Genomic DNA, 24,852 nt, shown 5'->3' with positions numbered 1-24,852 from the left:
AGAGGTTCTCCTTTCATGGACCAGGGAGGGTGGGCCCTCGGGTGTGAGAAAGGACAGGAGGGGCCTGGTGAGCATCTCCCCCTGGGCTGCACCAGCTCCCTCCCCACAGGGGCGGCTCTCAGGACAGACAGCACCTTCCCCCACCGGGAAACTCATGTCTTTGAACCAGCCATTGTGGAGCCAAGGAGCCCAGGGGACAGAGGCACGGGCAGCCCTCCTCCGGGCCCTTCCTCGGCTGTGCTGAAGGTGCTGGGGGTGGCTCCCTGCTTGGTAAGGAAGGCCTGAGGGCTCCGGGCTCCTGGAGTTGTGAAACCAGGTGGGAAAGCCGGCTCACCTTCACCTCCCCCTGCGGCTGGGAGGAGAGGAAATATCCCATGGCTGACTGTGCCAAGGCGGTGACTGAGCCAGCCCTCCTGGCCCGGGGGCAGGGCAGGTGTCCCTCAGAGATAAGCCAATCCCCGGCTACAGAGCAGGATCCCTGAGAAGCATTGTTCAGGACGGAGGTAAATCGCTTCGCCAGTGCCGGGAGCCCCGCTCCTCTGCGGTGTGGCCCACCAGCTCCGCAGCCCCGCAGAGCCCAGGAGCCCCACCACAGCCCAGGGACAGGGCAGCATGAGCCGGCCCAGGCACATGGGCAAGATCCGGAAACGCCTGGAAGATGTCAAGAGCCAGTGGGTCCGGCCGGCCAGGGCTGACTTCAGCGACAACGAGAGTGCTCGGCTGGCCACCGATGCCCTCTTGGATGGGGGTCTCGAGGCTTACTGGCGGGCGCTCAGCCAGGAGGGCGAGGTGGACTTCTTGTCCTCGGTGGAGGCCCAGTACATCCAGGCCCAGGCCAAGGAGCCCCCCTGTGCCCCAGACCCCCCTGGAGGGGCCGAGGCAGGCCCTAAGGGACTCGACTCCTGCTCCCTGCAGTCGGGCACCTACTTCCCCGTGGCCTCGGAGGGCAGTGAGCCGGCCCTACTGCACACCTGGGCCTCCGCCGAGAAGCCGTATCTGAAGGAGAAGTCCAGCGCCACCGTGTACTTCCAGACGGACAAGCACAACAACATCAGAGACCTCATCCGCCGCTGCATCGCCCGGGCCAGCCAGGTAGCCATGGCAGGGCCCACGTCTCCTTGGCGGTGGGCAGGGGGATTGGGGGTTGGTGCAGCAGGGAGGGGGGTGCGTCCTGCTCTCAGGGACAGAGTCTGATGATTTCGGCCTAGGATGGATCGGGGCATGGCTCTTTGCCCTGCTCTAAACTGCTCACCCCAGGCTGGGTGCGGTGGCTCACACCTGTAATCCTAGCACTCTGGGAGGCCAAGGCGGGAGGACTGTTTGAGGTCAGGGGTTCAAGACCAGCCTGAGCAAGAGTGAGACCTTGTCTCTACCCAAAAAACAAAAAAAAAAGAAAAAGAAAAAAATTAGCTGGGCAAGTAAAAATAGAAAAATTAGCCAGGCGTGCTGGTGCATACCTGTAGTCCCAGCTACTCAGGAGGCTGAGGCAGGAGGATGGCTTGAGCCCAGGAGTTTGAGGCTGCTGTGAGCTAGGCTGACGCCACAGCACTCTATCCCGGGAAACAGAATGAGACTCTGTCTCAAAAAAAATAAATAAATAAACTAAATAAAAAATGAACTGTTCATTTCCTATTCCCACATGTCACAGCCAGGGTCCAGGCAGCACCATCCCTCCCCAGAATCCTGGCACCTGCTTTCTGCCCGGCCCTCTCTTCCTTCTCCATCCCTGGCCACCTAGCTCCTTTTTCTATGCGACAACTCTTAACTCGGTCCCTTCCCCGCTTACAGCCTTCAGTGGCTCCCAAATGCCCGTGGTGGGAAGAACAAGGCTCCCAACCTCTCCCGCTCGGGCTCACCTCCCACCTCCACCCACCCTCCTGAGCGCCCTGCAGGTCCCATCTCCAGGCCTTGGCAGGGGCTCTTCCCTCCCCGCGGCCACCACCCTTGCCTCCCCTGCTTTTCATTTGACTAACATTGCTACTGGCTCCCGACTCAGGACTCCCAACTCAGGACCCAGTATGAAGGCCTCTGTCTCTGGAAGCCTTTCCTGAAGCCCCCAGGCCAGCTCAGGCAGCCGCCTCTGCTTCCAAATGAAGGGGACCCCTGCTGGGGCACAGCCTTGCCCCTGTCCTCTCAGACTCTGCTCAGACCTGTCTGCCCACAAATGACCCCGTGGCACCTGAGTCTAGCCAAGGCCAAGCAGCAGATGGGGTACACAGCAGAGAAGGTCTTGGGAGTATTTATGTTTCAGTAAGTGTCTTTAAAAGAGGAAAAGCCCCTCAAAACCAGAGCTTGGCTGTTAGAATTCCAGGTACCACGTCGGGCCGGATCACTTCTCCCAGCGCCCCAGAGTCTCCAACCTTACGTGGCTGCCTACTGCCGGCTGGGGAATGGGTGCAGGGCTCGTGCTCTGGGGTCTTATCTACCTCTGTTCTGCCCACCCTCCCTCCTGATGCTGCAGGGGGCAGGGGTGAGAATGGACTCCAAGGAATTTATTGTCTGTAAAGATTCTCTCTTTGCCACTCAATGTATTTATTTTGTTACATTTGAAAGAACTCAGGTGAAAGAACATACCAATATTAAAGCTTAATTTTTGCTAGAATCCCAGTCTCATGACCGAATTCCCTGCCAAGTTCAATGCTGTGTGAAATTTGAAAGTTACAGAAAAAGCCTCCAAGGGTGTAGAGGTTATGCACAGTGGGGGAGGGAGGGAGTGGAGTTCTGGAAAACCGAGTGGAAGGTAACGACGGGTGGAGCGTGGCTTTTAGTGTGGCTGGGCTGCTTGAGCACGGTATGTCATGTTTCAGTGACAGGGCGGCATTAGCAACTGACAGATGGGTCAGGCAGGAGGCCAGGACTGGCCGCGTTGCCTCAAGGCTGGGGCTGGCTGTGCCACCTCAGGCAAGTCCCCAGCCTCCCCAGGTCTGAACTCCGCTGACAGCCAAGGTCCCTCCAGGCTCCAGGGACCCACTCCTGGGGGTGCCCGCTCTGGCTCAGCGTTCTCTCCCGAGGGGTGGGGCCGATGGTGCTGGGGAAATTCTCAGCTGCAGCCGCTCGCAGGGCGCGTGAGACTCCCAGGAAGGAGGCTGGGTGAGGGCGTGTGAGCCACGGTCCCCTGGCTGAGGCCCTCCTCCCACCCCCGCCCAGCAAGGTGGCCCGAGGCCTGCAGATCTCCTTTGACCAACATGGCACCTTATGAATTTAGGGCAAGACTTAAAAATCTGAAGATTTCACCTAAAAGTAAGAATTCCCAGCACTGAGTCCCTTTCACCAAGGCCTTGCTACTTCCTGCTGCCCTGGGCCCATGGGGCGTCCCCTGTTCTGTTTCCCACCAGGTTCCTGCAGGCAGAGCTTGTGATGTTCCCCAGCACACATATGTGCACACACACACACACACACACACACACACATACACGTGCACACATCCACACACAGGGCTCAGGGACGGCCTGCTGCTCCCACAGGCAAGGTGGGGGAGCTGGATCCCAGCCAGGCTGTCCGGTAGGTGGACAGAAGGGGCTGGAACAGGTTTGAATTCTCCCTCTCCTAGGGCCTCAGCCCCGAGAGCAGGCTAGAGGGGAACAAACTGCAGGAGCAGCCTGCCGGGTGCTGTCTGGAGCAGGTCCCACTGCCTAAGAAGCAGGAATTCTCCTTCCTTCCCTCCATGATCAAGTGCCTTAATTGCACAAAGCCTAATTTGCAGACTGGGCCCTGCACTCAGAGTGGAACCAGAGGCCTCCCTGCCTCTGGGGAGCTCCCTGCCAACTGCCTGTCCTTTCAGGGAGAGAAGAGAGGTCAGCGGGCGGCAACCTCGGGCTTGGGCGACCTTCCATGCCTGGGAATGAATGGAGGGAGGTAACTGGGGCAGGCTTCAGGGAGTTGAGTCTCAAAGCTGAGTAAGAGTTTGCTGAGCAGAGAAGGAAGGGAAAGGAATCCTAGGCCTAGGGAGGGTCAAATGCAAAGGTCAGGAGGTGTGAGAGAGCTTGTGTGTCCTGCAGAGGGTGGGACCAGAGCTCGGGGATACTGAACCTCCGGAGGGTGGTAAGGGATGGGGACAAGGATCAGGCCGGTGGGCAGAGCAGCTGTGACACTGGGCCAGAGTGAGAGCAGCATTTCCCAGCATGATGGAGGGTCCCTGAGGGGCCCTGGGGCCCTGTCAGCGGCCAGGGAGGGCCTGCCATTTCCAGCGTCTTCTCTGTGTGAGGCAGGACCATCTCCAAAGACCTCACTCAGACCACCCAGCCCAGCAGACTGACGCAGAAGCAGCTAGGAGAAAGCAAGCTGTTTTCAGTGAAGGCAGACATCACAGAAACTTGCAAACATGTAAAACAGTGCTGTTCTGCTCATCCCCTTTCTGTTGTTTTGAAAAATAGAGTTCTTTTCCATTAAAACTGTTATTTTATGTTTACATGTAATGGGATTACTATTGATAGTTTAAATAACTAATAAAGACCTATTTCGAAAGAATTTTCAGTTTTGATTTCTAATATGGCAAATATTTAATACCAATATCTATAATCCACATTAACAAAAGCTCTTTGAGACCATCAATTATTTTTAAGAGTGGAAAGGGGTCCTGAGACCAAAAAGTCTGGGAAGTTTATCGGCAAGCCCAGGGCCAGTGGAAAATTTGAAATGGAGATAAGACAGGATTGTACTCCCCGCAGGGAAACTGGGAATTGGAATTTTTGCTCTTTTTCTGGAATGTTCTCCCCCCCCCCCCCCAGCTTAGGCTGTATCTGATTATCCATTAAAGAAAAAAAAAATCAAGCTTGAAGTCTTACCAAGGCCTATAAACGGAGGCCCCCAGCTGGGGAGCAGCGGGTTGGAGAGGCTGTCACTCTGCTCCGCGTGGGATTTCAGCCACTGCTACGTACAGGCGGTGGAGACTCAGTACGTGCACGATCATATCTGGACATAGATCACAGAGGCATAATCACCAACCCCGTGAGATGGTATCTTATGTGTAGGAAAAGGCAAGGACTGGGGTTATTTATCTTTCAAGGAGAGTAGTGAATCGGACAAGAGACATGGGGGCCGCGTGCTCTGTCCTATTAAGAGTTTGTCTTCAAAGCATCTTTCCAGGGAGCTGTGAGTGGTCAGAGTCAGGGACTGTGTGGAATTCTGCTGGCAGGCGGGCCCCCTGGGTTGGGGTTTGGGGCACCCCCGCTGCATTCTAGCCGTGGGGCTTTGGGCAAGTCCTCTGCACCTCTGGCTCATCTGGGAAGCCGGGCTCTCGTGTTGTGCGCCGTGCCTGAGATGAACGAATAGGGCCGACAGTCGGTGCTCAGCAGAGTTGCTGCCACTGTTACTCATCCCTCAAAAGCAAGAGCGGGGGATGGGGTGCTGAGTGCCCCAAATAACTGTCCCAGCATGGGTGGTGGCCCCACTAGGACCCAAATCCCACTTCCCCTCCCAGCCTCTGCCCTTGCAGCAGCAGCAGGGAGCAAGGGGTTCTCAGCCAGGATGTGAGGTCCTCCCAGGAAGGTGCCTGTTTGGGGGTGTCATCCCTGGCTGAGCCCCTCCATCTCACTGAGGCTCAGGACCCCTGGAGCAGCTCTGCTTCCAGACCTTCCTTCTGCGGCAAGGTGCCATGGAAAGTGCTTCCTGCTCCTTCTCCGCCAGCCCCACCCCGCTGTGCCTGTCCCTCTAAGTGACCTTACGAGACGCAGCCTCCTTACCCTGTTTCTTTCGTTTATGCCCATAGAGGAGTGGGCACTGATTTTAACCCTCTTCCATACGTGCATTAAAACAACACTCTTGGCCAGGTGCAATAGCTTACACCTGTAATCCCGGCACTCGGACTGGCCGAGGTGAGAGGATCACTTGAGGTCAGGAGTTCGAGACCAGCCTGAACAAGAGCGAGAACTCTGTCTCCACCAAAAATAGAAAAAATTAGCCAGGCGTGGTGGTACGTGTTTTTAGTCCCAGCTACTCCAAAGGCTGAAGCAGGAGGATCGCTTAAGCCCAGGAGTTTGAGGTTGCAGTGAGCTATCCCGACACCCCTGCACTCTAGCCAGGGCAACAGAGCAAGAATCTGTCTCAAAAACAAACAAAAAACTCTTGCATTGTTATTTTAACATTACTTACACTTTCTCATAAACAATGCATGTAAAATGATAGTCATATTTTAACCATATATTAAAATCACCAACTGTACTTTAGTACTGTGCTTTTATTTATATTATCTTGGCTATCGTTAGACCCATCTTTCATGAGAGCTATGCTCTATTATCGTGCAGTGTTTTACAGATAAAGAAACTGAGGCCCAGAGAGGCTAAGTGACTTATCTGCAGACGCTCAGCTGGTTAGCAGCAGCACCTGCGCCAGAGCCGAAGTTCCCTGACTCCTAATAGCCTCTTTTCCCCTGGATTTCACGCTACCCCTCTGTATTAGTTTTCTAGGGCTGCTGTAACCAGTTGCCACACATTTGATGGCTTAAAACAATAAAAATCGATTCTCTCACAGTTCTGGAGGCCAGAAGTCCAAAATTAAGGTGTCGTTTGAGCTGTGCTCACTATGAAGCCTTGAGCGGAGGAGGCTTCCTGGCCCCTCCCAGCTGCGGGTGGCTCCAGGCATTTCGTGGCTTGTGGCTGCATCATTCCAGTCTCTGCCTCGGCCCTTGCATGGCTTTCTCCTCTTCTCCCTGTGTCTCCCTTCTCGTGTCTCTTATAAGGACCACTTGTCATCGGATTTAGGGTCTCCTGGATAGTCCAGGATAATCTTATCTTGAGATCCTTTACTCGATTATATCTGCAAAGACAACTTTTCCAAAGTCACAGCCACAGGGGCTGGTGGTTAGCAGGTGATATATCTTTTAAGGGGACATCGTTCGACCTGCTACACCCCCTAAAACAGCACACCCAGGCAGGGGACTAAAGAAGAGTGGTCCACACTGGTCACTGGGCTCCAGTTAATCCAGCTGGGAGACAGAGCCAACAGGAAGCAAAAGAGATAAACCTAGACACTGTGAGCCTGTATTTCCCAGCATCCGTTAAATCAGGATGCCAGGGCATTTTCATATCTGCCTCCTTTCTGTTCAGTCGTCTCAGGGAAACAGTGACTCACTGGCCCAGAGCTAGAAGTATTTACTAACCTACTGGGGAGGAAGGGAATTGTCTCTTTTTGTCAATACCTTGGAAGAAGAGGTATTTCTCTTTCAGCAAACACAGAAGGCCTTGGCTGTCTTCAGTGCCGTTAGGTTAAATGTGTGCAGACACTTGATGGAGTGATACCAGGGCTGTGATTCTAATGGATCGCTGCCTCATTATCAGAACATCCTTCTGGCTCCTGCCCTGGGGGAGCAATTTCTCAGCAGTTCCCTCCCCTGTCCAGCCACCCACACCAACTGAGCAGGAAGCAGCTCCAAGGTACCCGTCATCTCCTTGGCCTGCCAGCGACTCATTTTTCTTCCTCCTGTTACTGCCCAGATGGTGGTGGTTTAAAAAGTATATTGTAATTATTAGAAAGATGGTAGGACATTATATTACAGGTAATGTTGAAGAAAGAAAATGGCCATAGTCCCCCATCCTAACATGACTGCTAGTTTTTGCTTTGGGTTTATCTACCGCATTGGAATGTTTTGGTCAACGATGGACCATATATATACGGTGGGACAGTGGTCCCATAAGATTATAATACTGTATTTTTACTGTACCTTTTCTATGCTTACATGTGTTTAGATACACAAATATTTACCACTGTGTTACAATTGCCTACAGTATTTGGTATAGTAACACGCTGCACAGGTTTGTAGCCTAGGAGAAACAGGCTACACCATATAGCCTAGGTGTGCAGCAAGCTGTACCAGCTGGGTTTGTGTACGTGCACTCTAGGATGTTCACACAATGATGACATTGCCTAATGAGACGCATTTCTCAGAACGTATCCTCACCCTTTAGTGACACATGCCTGTATCTGCAGTCATAGTGGACACACTACAATTTTGTGTTGCTTTATTTTTCCTACTTGATTCATTGTTAACACACATTTTTGAGCCCTTATTATACAGCAGGTTTTACTTCAAGCCATGAACATTTCACTGTGTCTTCTACATAATGATTATACTTAGCATTTTTAATGGCTGCCTAATTATCTGCTTGTCAATATATCACAGTTTAGGGGGTAGAAAAGACTCTTGACTGGGTGACAGAAAGTAAATCCCTACAAGCTTAAGAAGATCACCATTCATTGACATCCACAGTGGAAAAGTCAAGGGTGGAACTGGTTTCAGACATGAGCGGAACCAGATGTCCAAACGATGGGACTGGCTCCACTTTCAGGCTGCCTCTCCCAAAGAGGTAGCAAGATGGTTGCCAGCCAGCCGAGCAACCTCGTGGAAAGAATGTCTCCTTTTCCCAAGAGTCCCGGCAAAAGTCCTGGGCTGACTCTCATTAGAATAACTTAGATCATGTGACCACCCCTGGACCAATCTCTGTGGCCATGAGGGGATGCAGTGCTCTCATTTGGTCATGTGCTCTCCCCACATGCAACCAGGGACAGCAGAAGATCCAAACCACGTGGGCTGTGGAGGAGAGGGGCTTCTTTAAGAGTCAGATTGGGATGCTCTTGGCAGAAGGGGAGGAATGGATGCCTGGCCAGCTGGAACACAGCCATTTCTTCCTTTTGCTGGATGTGTAGGACTCCCCTTCCCAATTTCTGCTCTGACAGACAATGCAGTAGCTGCTGGGGGAGTGGACTCCTTTCCCCTTCCCACCGGGGCAGCGGGCTCTAGTCTAGTTCACGTGTGGTGCCCCCACGGCGGAGGCAAGGATTCCGTGGCTTAAAAACAGCTGAAAACCAATGGCCAGAGCGTGCCTTCTAGCGCCAAGCAGCTGAGAATCCATGACCTTAAATTTATTCCTCTCCTCTGAACCTGCCCAGACACCTGTGCTTGGTTTTTCCTCCTCTTTCTAGCCTTTCTCCCTTCCTCCTCTGCATTCCTCGCTGGAACAATGGGCATAGGAGCCAAAGGACACGTGGTGGGGCTGCCGAGGTGGGGTCAGGACAGGGACAGGGGCCTCCCTTCCCTTCCTTGAACCTGCCCAGTCTGACCCTCCCCCACCGCCACCCTCTGCCCTCTGGCCCGACAGCGACAGGAGCAGCCTCCCAGGCTCACTGGCACTTAGGAAGTTTGGCTGAAACCAGTTAGCACTTGGCCCTGACTGTTCTGGTAACTGAGCCCTCTGCCCTGGCCCAGGTCCTGGTCATCCTGATGGATGTGTTCACGGATGTGGAGATCTTCTGTGACCTTCTAGAGGCAGCCAACAAGCGCGGGGTGTTCGTCTGTGTGCTCCTGGACCAGGGAGGTGTGAAGCTCTTCCAGGAGATGTGTGATAAAGTCCAGGTCTCCGACGGCCATCTCAAGGTAGGCGACCCACTGAGAGTCCTAAGGGTGCTTGTGTCAGTCCAGCTAGGACAGGCTATGCCGTGGTAACAATGCCACCCCAGCCCCCGTCTCAGGGACCTGACACAATAAAGGCTTATTTCTTGCTCAAAGTTCTACGTAAGGCAGACGGCCCTCCTCCACCTCGCAGCTACACCATAAGGAATACGTGGCCTCCAAGATAGCCGTACGGGGAAAGACAGGGCTGGAGGCTTCTGCAGGTGTCTCTAGGGTCTGGCCTGGAAGAGATTTTCATCACTTCTGCTCATAACCCACTGACCCCATGGTGCAGGGGGGCTGGGAAGTATAAAGGGGTCATGGCTGTCACATACTCCTCATCTCAGCTGGGGAAGCCCAGGGGACAAATCTCACAGGGCAGGCAACCTCCAGGACCCGCTGAATACTTGTTTAGAACTCCCTGGCCCCAACAGGGATTTGATTATCTTGAACTTAATCGAACCTCCCACTTCTCTCTCCTGGCATGGAAAAAAGAAACCCCAGAGATAAGGGTTCAGTCAGTCGCACAAATTTGAGGGCAGCTAATTGAAGGTCAAAGGTAAAACCACCCATAGCATTCATGAAGAGACCCAGCTGAGCAGCTGACGGGTGGCCCTCAGGGTTCCTTTGATGAGTCCCCTCTGGCTCAGGCAAGTCGGCCTCTGGGACGACCTCCCAGAGGAGAGTGAAGCCGCCTCCATCCCACTTCCCCTCCACAGCAAGTTCAGGGCTCCCCTTTGGTGCCACAGGCCTCAGGACCTCCGCCTACTGGGTCTGCTTGACGTTACTTGGATCATGCCTCCTTGGCACAAAGCCATCAAAGCAGGTCAAGAGAGTCAGCACTGGCCTTGCTTTCATGGCCCACGCAGTCACACCTGACAGTCCTCTGCTCACCACAGGACAATGGGATGTGTCCCTCCTGCCGAGATCTCACAGAGCAACGGAGAGGCCAGGGATAGCTGTTGGAGGCAGTGCTGGGTGTGCCCTTCCCAGAGCCTGACCAGCCACAGGCAGTTGTTCATGGAACCCCAGCAGTTGCCACCTCCCTCAGCCTTAACCCTGAGAGAAACTCTCACCCTTCACCTGCCCTTTCATTTCTCCAGCCCTCCACGGCACTGCACGGGAGGCAGGGGACAAATAGAGCCATGACTTGGGTTGTGGACACACCTTTTCATAGGGCAATCTAGGGTCCATTGGGACTTCCACAAAGCCACCCCCTCTGGCTACACTGGGCCTTCCCTCTGACCAGGTTGGGGCCAGGGACTCATGTCACTGAAGCCCCTTACAGGGCAGAGCTGGGCTTGCCTCCAAGTCACTGCCAGACCTCCTGTGGTCCGTGGAGGCCTAGACTGGGGGCACCACAGGCATCAGGCCCCTGCCTTTCTTTTATTTGCTGCTTGTTTGAATTCTACCCACATCCTTTTTTTTCCATTGCCAGCTGATACCAGGACAATGAAGAAAATTTAGACAATTCAATCAAGAAAAAATTAAAATGAGAGCCAAGTGCAGTGGCACGTGCCTGTAGTCCCAGCTACTTGGGAGGCTGAAGCAGAAGGAGTGCTTGAGCCCAGGAGTTCAAGGCTGCAGTGAGCTATGATAGCACCACTGCACTCCAGCCTGGGCAACAGAGCAAGACCCTGTCTCTAAAGACAAGAAGTTTTTAAATGGCCCATAATCCCACCAACCAGAGATAACACATGTTTATATCTTGGTCAACATTCTTCCAGACTTTTTTCTGTGCAAATTGTCTTAGTCCATTTGAGCTGCTATAGCAGAATACCATAGACTGAATGGCTTATAAACAATAGAAACTTATTCCTCACAGTTCCGGAGGCTGGGAAGTCCACGATCAAGGTACTGGCAGATTTGGTCTGGTGAGGGCCCATTTCTTGTTTCATAAATGGCCATCTTCTCCCTGTGTCCTCACATGGAGAAGTGAGACAGCCCTCTTGGGTCTCCTATATGAGGGCACTAACCCCATTCATGAGGACACCACCTTCATGACCTGATCACCTCCCAAAGGCCACACCCCCTTACGCCATACACTGGGGATTAGGTTTCAACATAGAATTGGGAGGCACAAGCATTCAGTGTATAGCCCAAATACATATCTGTTAAACACATAATTAATAAGTGACACTTTGACTTTCCTTGTGACAGAACATTTCCATCCGGAGCGTGGAAGGAGAGGTGTACTGTGCCAAATCAGGCAGGAAATTCGCCGGCCAAATCCGGGAGAAGTTTATCATCTCAGACTGGAGATTCGTCCTGTCTGGATCGTACAGGTGAGCGCTGGGTTCATCTCCTGTCCAGGCTTCATGGAGACCAAGGGCTGAGCCAGGTGCCGACCAGCCCCTGCTGCTCAGACAGGCACACCACCAGCAGCCCCAGGGCTGCTCCCTTTCCACCCAGAGCGGGCACTTCATCTAGATGGGGTGGGAGGTAAATCCGGGGCCCTTTCAGGGAGGAATTCAGAGTAGAGAGGCATTTCCAAGCACTTCAGGTTCCCTTGATATTGCAACAGGACATAGAATCCTCTGTTTCCCTCTTCTGATATCTTAGATGTGGTTATAAAGTGATGCAATTTGTTTAGTTGTGTATGTGCATCCCCCATTTTATTTTTTAATGTTATTACTTTAATATAAATTTATTGAAATGTATTAATTCAGACACCACACAATTCATCAATTTAAAGTGTGCAATTCGATGATTTTTAGTATAATTCACAGAGTTGCACAATCATCATTACAGTCTATTTTAGAACATTGTCACCACCCCAGTGAGAAACCCCACGCCCACTAGCAGTCACTCCCCAGTCCCCACCAGCACTCCCCAGCCCTAGGCAACCACTAATCCACTTTGTCTCTATAGGTTGCCTATTCTAGACATTTCGTATGAATAGAATCACATGTGATTTTCTATGACTGGCTTCTTTCACTTAGCCAAATGTTTTCAAGGTTCACACCATGGTATGGGCATACCACATGTTATTTATCCTTTCATCTGTTGATGGACATTTGCATTGTTTCCACTTTTTGGCCTTTATGGATAACGCTGCTATGAGCACTCATGTTCAACTCTTTGTATGGGCATAGGTCTCCACTTCTTTTATGTATATGCCTAGCAGTGGAATTAGCAAGTGATACAGTAAGTCCTCTGTTTAGCCTTTTGAGAAACTGCCAGATTTTTATTCCAAAGTGGCTATACCATTTTATATTTCTACCAGCAATGTATGAGGGTTCCAATTTGCCTGATGCTAGGCAACACTTGTTATTGTTTGTCTTTTTATTATCATCGTGGGGGTGTGAAGTGGTATCTCATTGTAGTTTTGATTTGCATTTTGGTTATAAGCCACATAGAGGCAACTGCAAAGTCTCTAGCCAGGGACAGATGAGCATAAATGAGAAGAGAGAAGGTGGGCGGGGAAACCTTACATTTAAAATGTACTATCTTTCTTTAACTACAGTTAATGCCTTTTAGCTTAAACCCTACTTCTTATGATATTAATACTGCTACCCCCAGGTTTCCTTTGGCTTATTATATTTGCAGAGCATCTTAGTCCGTTTGGGCTGCTGTGACAAATACCACAAACTGGGCAGCCTATAAACAACAGGAACGTATTACTCACTGTTCTGGAGGCAGGAATTCCATGATCAAGGTGCGTCAGATTTGCTGTCTGGCAAGGGCCCTCTTCCTGGTTCACAGACCACTAACTCGTTACCGTCGTCACAGTGAAAGTGTGTCTGCACCACTTCATGGCAAAAGGGACGAGAAAGCTCACTGAGAACTCTTTTATAAGGGCACTAATCCTATTCATGAGGACTGACAGGAGGGGGTGGGGCCTAATCGCCTCCCAGCGGCCCCTCCTCCTAATACCATCACATGGGGATTATGGCTTCAGCATAGCAACCTAAGGGGGACAAAAATATTCAGTCTATAGCACAGAGTACATCTCTTTTTCCCATCCCATTATTTTCAAGCTTTCTGTTAGATTTGGTGTTAGGTGTGTCTCTTATAAATAACATGTCAGTGGAGTTTTAAAATTATAATTTAGTAATCTGTCTTTTCATAGATAGGTATAATCTATTTACAGTTATTTGTGATTACTGATATCTTTGGACTTATTTCTAATATCTTCTTTATATGTTGACTTTGCTTTTCTTTTTCCCTTTTGTGATTTCAGTTCGATGGGTAGGTTTTTATATTTTTGTACATAGCTCTTTTTGTCTCTGCTTGCTATGAAGCTTAATAGACTATATTTTTACTCTCTTCTTTTAATGGCTAATCTCAGTTTTTAAAAATACATATTTTCCAAACAAAGTCTAACATTATACAATATTTCTCCTCTTTTCCCAAATACAACAAAAACCTTTGTGCATTGTTTTTGAAATGTTGGTTCCTATTAAATTGGTCAATGCTGTTTCCTTTTAAGGCACAGAAAACCTGCTTAAACTGCCCAAGTAAAAGGGTGGGAGGTGTTGAAAGGCTGCAGCAGTAAATCTCAGGCACATCCAAGAGCGGGACACAAGGGACAGCCAGCCCTCACCTAGCCTGGGAAAAGCTGGGGTGACAGCTGCCCACCCTGCCTCTCATGGGACCACAGGCCTGTGGCCCGGATCACCAACCGATGGCTGAGCTGCCTCTCAGTCAGGTGTCCACCCCTGAGCCAATAACCTGTGGCTGGGCTGGGGGTGGGACAGATGAGAACTTGTCGTATGGCAAAAACATGGCTGCCCTTCACCTGGGCCAGGGGCAGGGCAAGGTTTCCGAGAAGGCTCTCTAAAATATGTCTACTACAGGCCGTTTTCTCCCAGAACTTTTTAAAATTTGGATTTAGGGAAACAAGGCCCGCGCTATGGAAAAGAGAATGTGGTTTAGGAGGCACATCAAGTGCAGGTTACGCCTTCCAGCCCAGCTCGTCCTTGGGTCTGAAGTGCTCCTCGTAGCACTGAGGGTCCCCATGGAAACGCCTTCATCACAGCTCAGGCCAGGTGGATTCACCAGAGGTGGTGTGAAGGTGGAAGGGTCACGGCCTTGGCAAAGATATGGAGAGTCCTGGGCTCATGCCCAGCTCATCATATACTGAACCATGCAGATGGTTCAGCCACCTCAGGCCTCATTTTCCTCATCTGTAAAATGGGTATAACAACGCAGGTTATTGTAAGGCTCAATGAATGACTTAAAGTTGGCAAAACATGTGGCATGGCTCCTGGCACACAAGAGGTGCTCAATAAATAGTTGCTGCTAGTGGGCCAGTATCTTGGCAAGGACCCGCGGTGGGGGGACATGGGACAGATGAGATCTTAGGGGGTGAGGGCTGAGAAGATCCTGGTCCTGAGGGTTGTCGGGCAGAGCAGGCCAGGGGGATGCCACGTTGGCTGGGAGAGGTGAGGGTGACACAGTCTCGTAGGGGTATATGTGGGCCCTGAGAAGAATTGCCAGGGCTTACTCAGTTGTCACAGAGAGTCTTGGAGAGACAGCAAGCATAACCCTCTGTGGCCCCGAACTGCCAACTTCCCAGCCCTTCTCCACCTCCACCAGCGGGTTCCCTGTAAGAAGCATCTCTGAATTCTGCCCCTGGGACCTACGGCTGGTGCCTGGGGGACTAGAAGTGGCAGAGCCTGGCCCAGAATTCAGACGACCTAGGTTTAGTTCCCAGCTCCGCAGCTGCCTGCTGGGGGACCTCGAGCAAGTCACCGCACCTCTCTGCTCGTTCAGTCAGTCAACAGCTATTCAGAGAGCCTGCTAGATCCGCACCAGGCACGTTCCAGGGCTGGGGGTGCCTCCTGGAGCTCCCACTCAAGCCAGGGAAGGAAAAGCTAGTCGGATAGACAGAAAAGGAAGGATGCAGAGAGGGAGTGACGGAAGTACAAAGAAACAAGCCCCAGCAGAAGGACGTGGAAGGGTGACTCTAGCTCCTCCTTGCCTCTCTTCACCTGTCTCTGGGCCTTGTCTTCCTCCGCTGAGCAGTAGGGACCTGTCACCCCCACCCCAGACTGCAGATCTGTGCCTCGGCTATTGGCCCAGAGCTGAGGAGCCATGCCTGGAGCGAGCGGTCTGCCCTTGCTGAGGAATTCTGTGGTTTTTTTATTATTACAGTGAAATTCACATAACATAGCACATTCACAATGTGGTGCCACCATCACCACTATCTAATTCCAAAATATTTTCCTCACCCCAAAAGGAAACCCCATGGCCCTCCCTCCCCACCCCCTAGCAACCACTCTCTGCTTTCTCTGTGGATTTACCTACTCAGGCTGCTTCATACAAATGGAGTCATACAATCCGTGGCATTTTGTGGCTGGCTTCTTTCACTTAACGTAATGTTTTGAGGTTCAACCAAGCCGTAGCGATATGTATCAGTGCGTCTCCCCTTTTTATGGCTGAGCAATAGTCCATTGAATGGAGGTACCACAGTTAACCCCAAAATAATCGAAAGGGTCAGATTCTGGTTTAAAGGGAGTTTATTCAAGTACAAAGTTTGAGGATGGCTGCCCAGGAAGCACTGATTCCAAAGACTGGAAGTCTGTGTTCCAGAAGTATGAAAGTTTGGGATTGTTTATATAAACAAAGTTCAGAGAAGCTTAACAGAATTTCAACATCTTCCTTTTACGGCTTAATGCACGGTTACAATGATCTCATTAGCTAATGTGGTCTTTTTCTCTCAGGAAAGGTATATTTAACATTCCACACTGAAGATACAAGAGTCACCTGGTCTCAGTTAGGTACAGGACAACAAAGGAGGCAGTTAATCTATGGCTGTGATCATAGATCAGTGATTGGAAGGGGAGCAGCTCTGGTGTCTCCTACTTGTTTACAGAACAAGAACAAGGAGGAAGAGAGTTGATCTATAATCTAAGAAGCAGAGGTTGCTAACATGCTACCCAACTCAGTCTCCAGGGCTTCACTTCTTGCTTGGCATGTAAATTTAGAGGATCTTGAAATTTTATTTTCTTTTATACACAATTTGTTTATCTGTTCATCCGTTGGTAGACATTGGGTTGTTTCCCCCTTTTGTGAATATCAGCTGAGGCATTCGTGCACAGCTCTTGAAACCCCATTCCTCGGCACACATTCTCCCCCACAAGCTCATGCATTGGCTCACTAGAGGGAAGGAGGAAGTTGAGCAAGGGCTGGAAGTTACCAGAACTTGGGAAAGAAACCCAAGAACAGGTGCAGCCTGAGCTCTCTCCTCCAGTAACCCCAGAACATGACTCACTTCAAAATGAGCTGAACTTCAATCAATCAATCAATCAAAGTTTGGATGTTTTTTAAAAAAACACTTTCTTGCCCAGAAACTCTTATGTACAAGGCCTTGCCCCAAAATTACAGATTAGGCAATCACTTGCAAGAAATTTCGAGCACTCCCAGAACTCCCCAGCTGCATCTCCACGACAGTGGGGTGGTTAGCGCTGTGGAAAGAAAGGGAAGGCCTGGGAACACTGTCGGAACACAGCTGTGTGGAAACAGATGGAAAGATAAAAGGCTGAGAAACAAGTTCTGTTATCCCTGTGCATAATGAAAACTGACGAAGGAGCTTAAGCCACTGTGAGTGATTTTGAACGTTTCAGGGAGATCAGAACTGGCCCTGCGCTAGGAGGGGTGGCTTTGTCTTCCCACTGCGGAATTGGTCTCATGCACCGGGCCAGGCTCAGCTGAAACCAATTCCCAAGATAAGTTTCCCTTTAGCATCGTAAGGAAAACAGAGTCTCTAGGTTTGTATCTTTAGTTTCTCAAAATATGAATCGTTTCCACCCTCTCATCACAAAATTGGTATCATTTCACCTTTGAACAAGACAAAATATCTTACATACTATGCTTTCCCTCAGAAGAACAAGCATTTGCACTTGTTAGTTCATACCCCACTCTTAATAGCCGTGTACCCGTCATCTCTCTGGGCCTGTTTCCTCATTAGAGCAACATGGAAAATAGTGATACGTACGCTCTAGGGTGGTTGTGAGAAGTAAGTAAAACAGCAAGCTGCCTGACATACGGGATGCACTCAAAGATGTTACCTAAGAGTGTACTGCTGTTTAAGACATTGGTATTACTTATACTTTCAATATTATTTTGATAATTATAATCCCAAGCAGGGTCTATTTGAAAAGGACTAGTGAGTTTTACTAGGTGGGCTGGTCTGAGTTACCTGTTACTAGGTCTCTCATGCTTAACAAACATCGATCTGTTGTGTAAAGTGATTGAGATCACTTTCCAGTGGGTTCCTGTGAATTGGAAAAGAGCTATTGTTATTATTCTAAGTATACTAATTTTATTATACTTTTATATTATACTTTATTATACTTATATTATTCCAAGAGGTCCTTGGTGTGTCCCCTCCCTCCTGCAGGGTTTGTTAGAGGGCAAGTGCTAGAGAAACACACCCTCTCCGCACCCACCCCCACCCCCCCCAGTGGAGAAGCAGCGCAGAAGTCTGAAGCCATTTCCATGGAAGGCAGAAGGGTGCAGAGTTCGTCTCTCGCTGTCCAATGTTCAATGTTGGGGAATTGAAACAAAATCCCCTCCCAACCCAGAAAACCTCTCTATGGAAGTAGAAGCAAAAGAAAACAATTGTATTACTGAATAAAAATTAGACCAGAAGGTGTTGCCTCACAAGCAACCCACGAAAGAGGTTGTAAAGACAGAATGAAATGTCACTCTTTCATGTAACAAAGTGGGTGCAACCCTCACAGCAGGAAGGTGCTGCAATGTGGAGTCAGGTGACTGGCATTTGCCCTTACAGAGCTCGTCACGCAGCGGTGGCCCTCGCCCTGGGTCTGGGCAGGGGAGGCAGAACTAACATTGCGGAGTGACGTGCCAGGGCCAGGGCTGGGCATGGCAGACCTTTACCAAGGATTTGATCCTCATGACAACCCTCTGAGGGAGGCAGCATTCTCCTAACTGACGGAGGGGGAACTGAGGCATGGGGAGAGGAGGCAATTGGCCCAGGGTCATCGGCTTCCTTGACTGGGGTCCCCAGCCCCCCAGTGGCTGTGCAGACCGGGCTGGGCCTGTCATCCTGAGGTGGGAGGCACCAGGGGGAGGGTGGCTGTGGCCTAAAGACGTGCAGGGCCTTTTGTATGTAGTGTCATTCCCGAGAACTGTGGGGAAGCCAGCTCCCAGAGGGCAATAATGTTTCTGCACTTGACATTCAAACGTGATCTGTTTTCCAGCCTTTCAGGGGGTCCTCTTCCCTAGGACCCGTCTCTCCTTGAGTATTCTCTAGAAAACACAAAAAAGAAACCAGAAAAAGCCCTCCACCCCTTTCTTCCAGTCAGCTATCTTGGGGCTTCAGGTGTTTTGGCCCTTCCTTCCGCTGTATATGGTTCTCCCAAACTGCACGGCCCTGCTAGTTCAGCCACGCTTAGAGGGGTGGGGTTGTGCATTTCAGCACTGAAGGGCTTGTTGAGGGTCTGACCCGCTTCCCGGCGCCATCAAGAAACATGGCTAAGTGGCTGGAGCGGAGTGGGGTGTGCTCTGAGGTCAGCATGAGCCAAGGAAGTGCTCTGGGGTCAGCCAGGAGGGAGCCGCCACTCCTTCCTCGCAGGTCCGGGAGGTCAGTGCCCTTGGTTGGAGTTGGTCCTTGAAGGATGAGAAAGATTTCATGGTGGGGAAGAGGTGGGCAAAACTGGGCATCAGAAACAGTGTGAGGAACAGCATGACAGCACCATGGCCTTCCCATGGGCCTTCCTGCCCCGACTGCACTGCCCCCCACAAGCTTCCTCTCCCAGGAACAGAAAAATGTTAAAACACAAACCGATCAGCCTCCTTAGCACAACAGGCATCGCGTCAGTCTCATAAACCACAAACCAGATCAAATGGCTTCCATCTTTAAAATCCTTCAGTGCTTCCCACTGCTCCTACAAAAAGAGAAATCTACATCCTTGCCTGGGCCTCTGTGTCTGCAGGACCCTCTCGCTGCTCCACTGTGTCACAGCCACACTGGCTTCCTCCTAGATCTGTCACACTCTCTCCTGCCACAGGGCCTTTGCACTTGCTCTGTGTTCCCTCTCCTGGAGGGTTCATTCCTGCTGTCTGTATCCTGCTAACTCCTCATCTTGCAGATGGCAGCTTCCAGATCGCCTCAGAGACCTTTTCTGATCATCCCATCCAGACCCTTCCTATCCTCTGGGGCTTCACCTTCATCACGATTTGTAGTTATTTATCTGTGAACTTGTATAGATGAGATTGTAAACAACATGAGGTCAGGGACTGGACTGGGTATGCTTTCTTCTCTGTTGCATTCCTGGCATGAAGTACCGTAAATCAGTGCCTGACACATTGAACATGGCCATAAATGTCTGCTGACTGAATGAATGAATGAAAGCACATGTTAGGTTCTAGCCATCCAGTGTGGCTGGAGAAACAGTTTTTCAAACTGTGCACACCATCCATTAGGAGGGCATGAAATCAGTTTAGTGGGTGATGTCCAACATTTTTTCAAAATGACATAGACTAGAATAAAAATAATCATAGCACACTGAGTTAAGGAATGCTCTGGAAATCATGTGGTTATATGTGTATTTGTAGGTCACGATATAAAATGTATTTCTCCAAGATTAGCCAAGATAAATCTGAAGAAGAAAAGCCTGCAGGGAGGACTTGCCCTACCAGGGATCAGGGTTTGTCACGAAGCTGCAGTAATCCAGACAGTGTGGCTTGGGGAGGGGCAGACAAACTGACAAACAGGACAGAAGAGAAAGCTACACACATACCACACATGACAGAGCGTGCCAGAGCCGTGGGGAAAGGAGAAACTGGAAAAATAATTCCCTGTATTGCATTCCCACCTCATATAGATTTTTTAAAAAATCAACTCTCAATAGATGAAAAGAACTTAAATGTCAAAACCAAACATTAAAACTTTCAGTAGAAAATATAGATGAATATCCTCTAAACTTTAAGGTAAGCAAAGATTTTTTAAAGAAAACACAAAAAAACATTGACCATAAAAAGGTTGGTGAATCTGACTATATTACAATTAAGAACCTTAGTTCACTGAAAGACATCCTAAATAAATTGCAAAGTTAGCCTGAGCAAGAGCAAGATCCAGTCTCTACAAAAAAGTATAAACAATTAACCAGGCATGGTTGTGCGCCTGTAGTCCCAGCTACTCCAGAGGCTGAGGAGGGAGGACCGCTTGAGCCCAGGAGTTTGAGGTTGCTGTGAGCTGTGATCACCCCACTGCACTCCAGCCCAGGCAACAGAATGAAACTGTGTCTCAAAAAAAAAAAGAAAGACAGAAAGGAAGGAAGGAAGGAAGGAAGGAAGGAAGGAAGGAAGGAAGGAAGGAAAGAAAAGAAAAGAAAAGAAAAGAAAAGAAAAGAAAAGAAAAGAGAAAAGAAAAGAAAAGAAAAGAAAAGAAAAGAAAAGAAAAGAAAAGAAAAGAAAAGAAAAGAAAAGAAAAGAAAAGAAAAGAAAAGAAAAGAAAGGAAAAAGTGCAAAGTCAGGTTGCAAACTGAGAAACTGAGAGCAGGCATTCACGGTGTGCACCCCTGGCAGAGATTAGCGTCAGGAATTCCAAGAGCACAACAGTGCCACAGAAAAGTGGGTGGGAAACGGAGCATGCATTTCAGCAAGGAGGCGACATGTGCGGCAAAAAACAAACAAACAAACACATGAAGAGATGTCCAGCATCATCAGAGATCAGGAAAATGCACATCGAGGCTAGAATGAGTTGCTATTTCATACCTTTTCAACCATCACAAAAATAACAAAGACTAACAATACCAAATGTTGGATTTCTGAGATCTTTTATACGTTGCCGATGGGATTGCAGATTGGGACACAATGACTGGAAAGAGTTTGGCATTTTCTCCTAAAGCTAACTACTCACCTAGTTTATAACCCAGCAATTCTAGTCGTAGGTATATTTCCACGAGAAACTAGTCCATGGGTATAGGAGAAGACATGTATGAGAACGGCCCTAGCAGCACTGTTCACAACAGAAACAACCCAAATACCTGTCACTGGGAGGTGACAAATAAATAAACCATGAGAGAGAGAGAGAGACAGTGCGTGCGCCATTCAGTGGAATATTATACAACAGTCAAAAATGAAGCACTGCAGCAAGCGATAATATAGATATATCTTAGCAATGTATTATTAAGTGAGAAAAAAAATCCCAAAGGATTACTTCTATGTTAAAAAAACAACTAAAATAAAGATATTTACTTCCAAGAATATATAAAACATTTCCTTAATTATGGATAAAGCAAAGCAAAGGAGTTATGCTCACAGGATTCATAAGGCCAGTCTCATCTAATTGAGGGATCCTGGGGGCTGGTGTTGCAGGGGGGACCCCACAGCTAGATGCAGGTCATCCCCAAGATGCTATTTTTTCTTTTAGGTGCCGGGTTCCTAAGTGCTTACTACATGATTTTAAATAACTAATTAAATAGCTAAGTAGGCCGGGCCCGGTGGCTCACACCTGTAATCCTAGCACTCTGGGAGGCCAAGGTGGGTGCATCGCTCGAGGTCAGGAGTTCGAGACCAGCCTGAGTGAGACCCCGTCTCTACTAAAAATAGAAAGAAATTATCTGGCCAACTAAAAATCTATATAGAAAAAATTAGCCGGGCATGGTGGCGCATGCCTGTAGTCCCAGCTACTCGGGAGGCTGAGGCAGTAGGATCGCTTAAGCCCAGGAGTTTGAGGTTGCTGTGAGCTAGGCCGACGCCACGGCACTCACTCTAGCCCGGGCAACAAAGCGAGACTCTGTCTCAAAAAAAAAAAAAAAAAAAAAAAAAAAAAAGAAAAGATGAGCCATGAATAGACCCCAATGAGGAGAGCTTGCTCATGAGCCAGATGATGACTACGTGAATGCTATGTACTTAAGGGCCCAAAACAATGAAAGTCAAACGTACTTCTCCCCCTGGGCTGTGTCAAGAAAGCATACACGCTAAACCTCATGACGCACGGACATGTCAGGTGCAGGGTGCGCAGGGGCCGGGGCGGGACGCACATGGGAGACACACAGGTGCGTGGGGGCCTAAGGAGCTGCCAGGGCGACTTTGGGCTTGTTTTGTTGAGCAAAGCAGCAGCTGTTGTGCCTCATCTAGCCTGACTGCAGACAACACAGGGTGAGTCCCTCCGTGCCGGGGGGTCACCTCCTTCCTGGTCACTGGGCTGGCCCTGGGCGCAGCGTCAGTCAGCTGCTCACCTCTCTGGGGCGTGGGTGGCTCCTGGGCGGGCAGCGAGGTTTAAACAAAGCTTCGTCGTTGTTCCCAGCATCATCCAGCCCTGTGCGGGCCCCACCCTGCCTCATGGAGCAGGGACCTCCCCCCAACCCCGGGCTGGGGCCAGGCCTTAAGGCGGCAAGACAGGTGGGAAGGGGGCTGAAGGCCCCATCTTTGGGTGGCCCATTTTTGCTCAGCTCTGCCGCTGTCCCCTTGGCGACCCCGTCCCCTTCTGACCAGCCATTGCTTCAGGGTCCACCTGAGTAGGGACCAGGAATCTTTAGCCTGATGCTCTCAGTAGGTCTGTCTGTGCTGTCACCAGATTTTCAAGGATTGGCGGTCGGGTGGGCAGATAAAAGGAGTTTTCCATCAGAGATAGAAAAGAATTTGGTTAAATCTGGAAACACGTAAGAAGTAATAAGTGCCTTAAGTATTTTGTTTTCATTTAAACCCTTAAAGGGAGGGCCAAGGCCTCTCCTTGAGGTTGTCCTCTCATGGGTGTTTAGGCGACTTTCTTGCATAAACCGCACCTGCCAGCGTCCCTGTGGTTCCTGTGGGCTCTCCCTGTGTCCCCTTCTCTGTCCCCCAAAGGGCACATGATGCTCCCTCCCCGGATCACCCCTGCTGGGTCCATGTGCCTGAAAATGGGGCTAAATCCTCTTTCAAGAACACTTTAGATTTTCATGAAAATACAGCCCGGGCCGGGCACGGTGGCTCACGCCTGTAATCCTAGCACTCAGAGAGGCCGAAGCGGGTGGATCGCTTGAGGTCAGGAGTTCGAGAGCAGCCTTAGCAAGAGCGAGACCCCGTCTCTACTAATAAAAAATAGAAATTATCTGGCCAACTAAAATATATATAGAAAAAATCAGCTGGGCATGGTGGCACACGCCTGTAGTCCCAGCTACTCGGGAGGCTGAGGCAGTAGGATCGCTTGAGCCCAGGAGTTTGAGGTTGCTGTGAGCTAGGCTGACGCCACAGCACTCACTCTAGCCCAGGCAACAAAGTGAGACTCTGTCTCAAAAAAAAAAAAAAAAAAGAGAGAAAATACAGCCCGGCCTTCCAAGGAGCAGCCACGTGTTACAGGTGCTTTCTCCGGATCCCCGGGCGGTCAGAGGTGGTGTCCCCACATTCCACAGGTGCTGTGTGACTCACCCGAGCACAGTCAGGGCGGCTGGGACTGTGCCCCTTCCTGCCTCCTCAATCCAAGCACCAAGGGGGTCTCCCTCCGGCACTGTAACAGTCACCTGCAAACGCGTTCTGGTCTCTGGGCCTCAGTTTCGTCATCTGTAAGATGGGGATAACAATCTCTCCCTCCATGGTTTCTGCCGGATGAAATGAACCTGCACAGATGAGCAGTGGGCGTGGGTTAGTCCCCTTCCCTCCCTGTCCTGAGGGTTCCCCACAACTCCCAGACTGGTCCCCCAGGAGGGTCCTAGGCCAGGCGCAGCCTCCTCCTCCTCCTCCTCACCCTCTCTCCTCTTCCCCTTCAGCTTCACCTGGCTCTGCGGACACGTCCACAGGAACATCCTCTCCAAGTTCACGGGCCAGGCGGTGGAGCCGTTTGACGAGGAGTTCCGCCACCTGTACACCTCCTCCAAGCCTGTCATGGGCCTGAAGTCCCCGAGGCTGGCCGCCCCCCTCCTTCCGGGAGCCAGCCGCGGCCTCCCCAGTGGCGGCCTCAGCAGCAGCCGCTCCGCCAGCGACCGCACGTCCTCCAACCCCTTCAGCAGCCCGTCGACGGGCAGCAACCCGCACAACCAGAGCCTGTCCACATCCTCGGGGCCTGGCAGTCCCGGGACCCCAAACCCACCTCCACCGCCCCGGTTTCAGCCCTACCACGGCCCTTGGGGAGCCCTAACTCCCCCGGCCCACTTCTGCCCCCGGCCCCACGACGGCCCACCCGCCCCCTACAGCAACCTCAATGCCTACAGGCCCACGCGGCTACAGCTCGAGCAGCTCGGCCTGGTGCCGAGGCTGGCCCACACCTGGAGGCCCTTTCTACAGGCCTCACCTCATTTCTGAAGGGTCCCTGTCCCCAGCTGTCCTCCCCAGGGGCAGGGCTGGACATTCCTGGATTTTTTGGCCCAAAACCCCGCCTCAACATCTAGCGGCTTTGAACTGCTTCCCTTTGAAGAGGTACTTGGATGAAATCGTTGCCTTTGTTAGAATGTTCCCAGGCCTGAGACCATCTACTTGCCAGCCCCTGCCAGTCCCTGGGTTCCCCTGTCTAGTTTGGCCTATGCAGCACATTCCAGAAGGTTCTAGGGATGTAGGAGGAAGCTAGAGGACAAAATCAT

At 50.6% G+C, this 24,852-nt stretch overlaps 1 protein-coding gene across 1 annotated transcript; it reads left to right on the top strand.

The window, feature by feature from the left end:
• Nucleotides 1–526: 526 nt before the first annotated feature.
• Nucleotides 527–24,852, top strand: FAM83A (family with sequence similarity 83 member A). Its single transcript, XM_045560538.1, has 4 exons — nucleotides 527–1,092; nucleotides 9,200–9,367; nucleotides 11,543–11,667; nucleotides 24,046–24,852. The coding sequence occupies exons 1-4, from the start codon at nucleotides 613–615 to the stop codon at nucleotides 24,575–24,577; spliced, it is 1,305 nt and encodes a 434-aa protein (XP_045416494.1). The 5' UTR covers nucleotides 527–612; the 3' UTR covers nucleotides 24,578–24,852.

Source organism: Lemur catta, chromosome 9 (genome assembly GCF_020740605.2).
Source record: "Lemur catta isolate mLemCat1 chromosome 9, mLemCat1.pri, whole genome shotgun sequence".
Taxonomy (NCBI): Eukaryota; Metazoa; Chordata; class Mammalia; order Primates; family Lemuridae; genus Lemur; species Lemur catta.
The sequence above is the reverse complement of the archived record's forward strand: the minus strand, read 5'-3'. Positions and strand labels throughout refer to the sequence as shown.

Bases quoted from the DNA above. Each gene is read 5' to 3' on its own strand.
- FAM83A (XM_045560538.1), top strand. From the start codon at position 613: ATGAGCCGGCCCAGGCACATGGGCAAGATCCGGAAACGCCTGGAAGAT. The intron at 9,368-11,542 runs GTAGGCGACCCA...TCCTTGTGACAG, and splicing joins TCTCCGACGGCCATCTCAAG to AACATTTCCATCCGGAGCGT. The intron at 11,668-24,045 runs GTGAGCGCTGGG...CTTCCCCTTCAG, and splicing joins GTCCTGTCTGGATCGTACAG to CTTCACCTGGCTCTGCGGAC.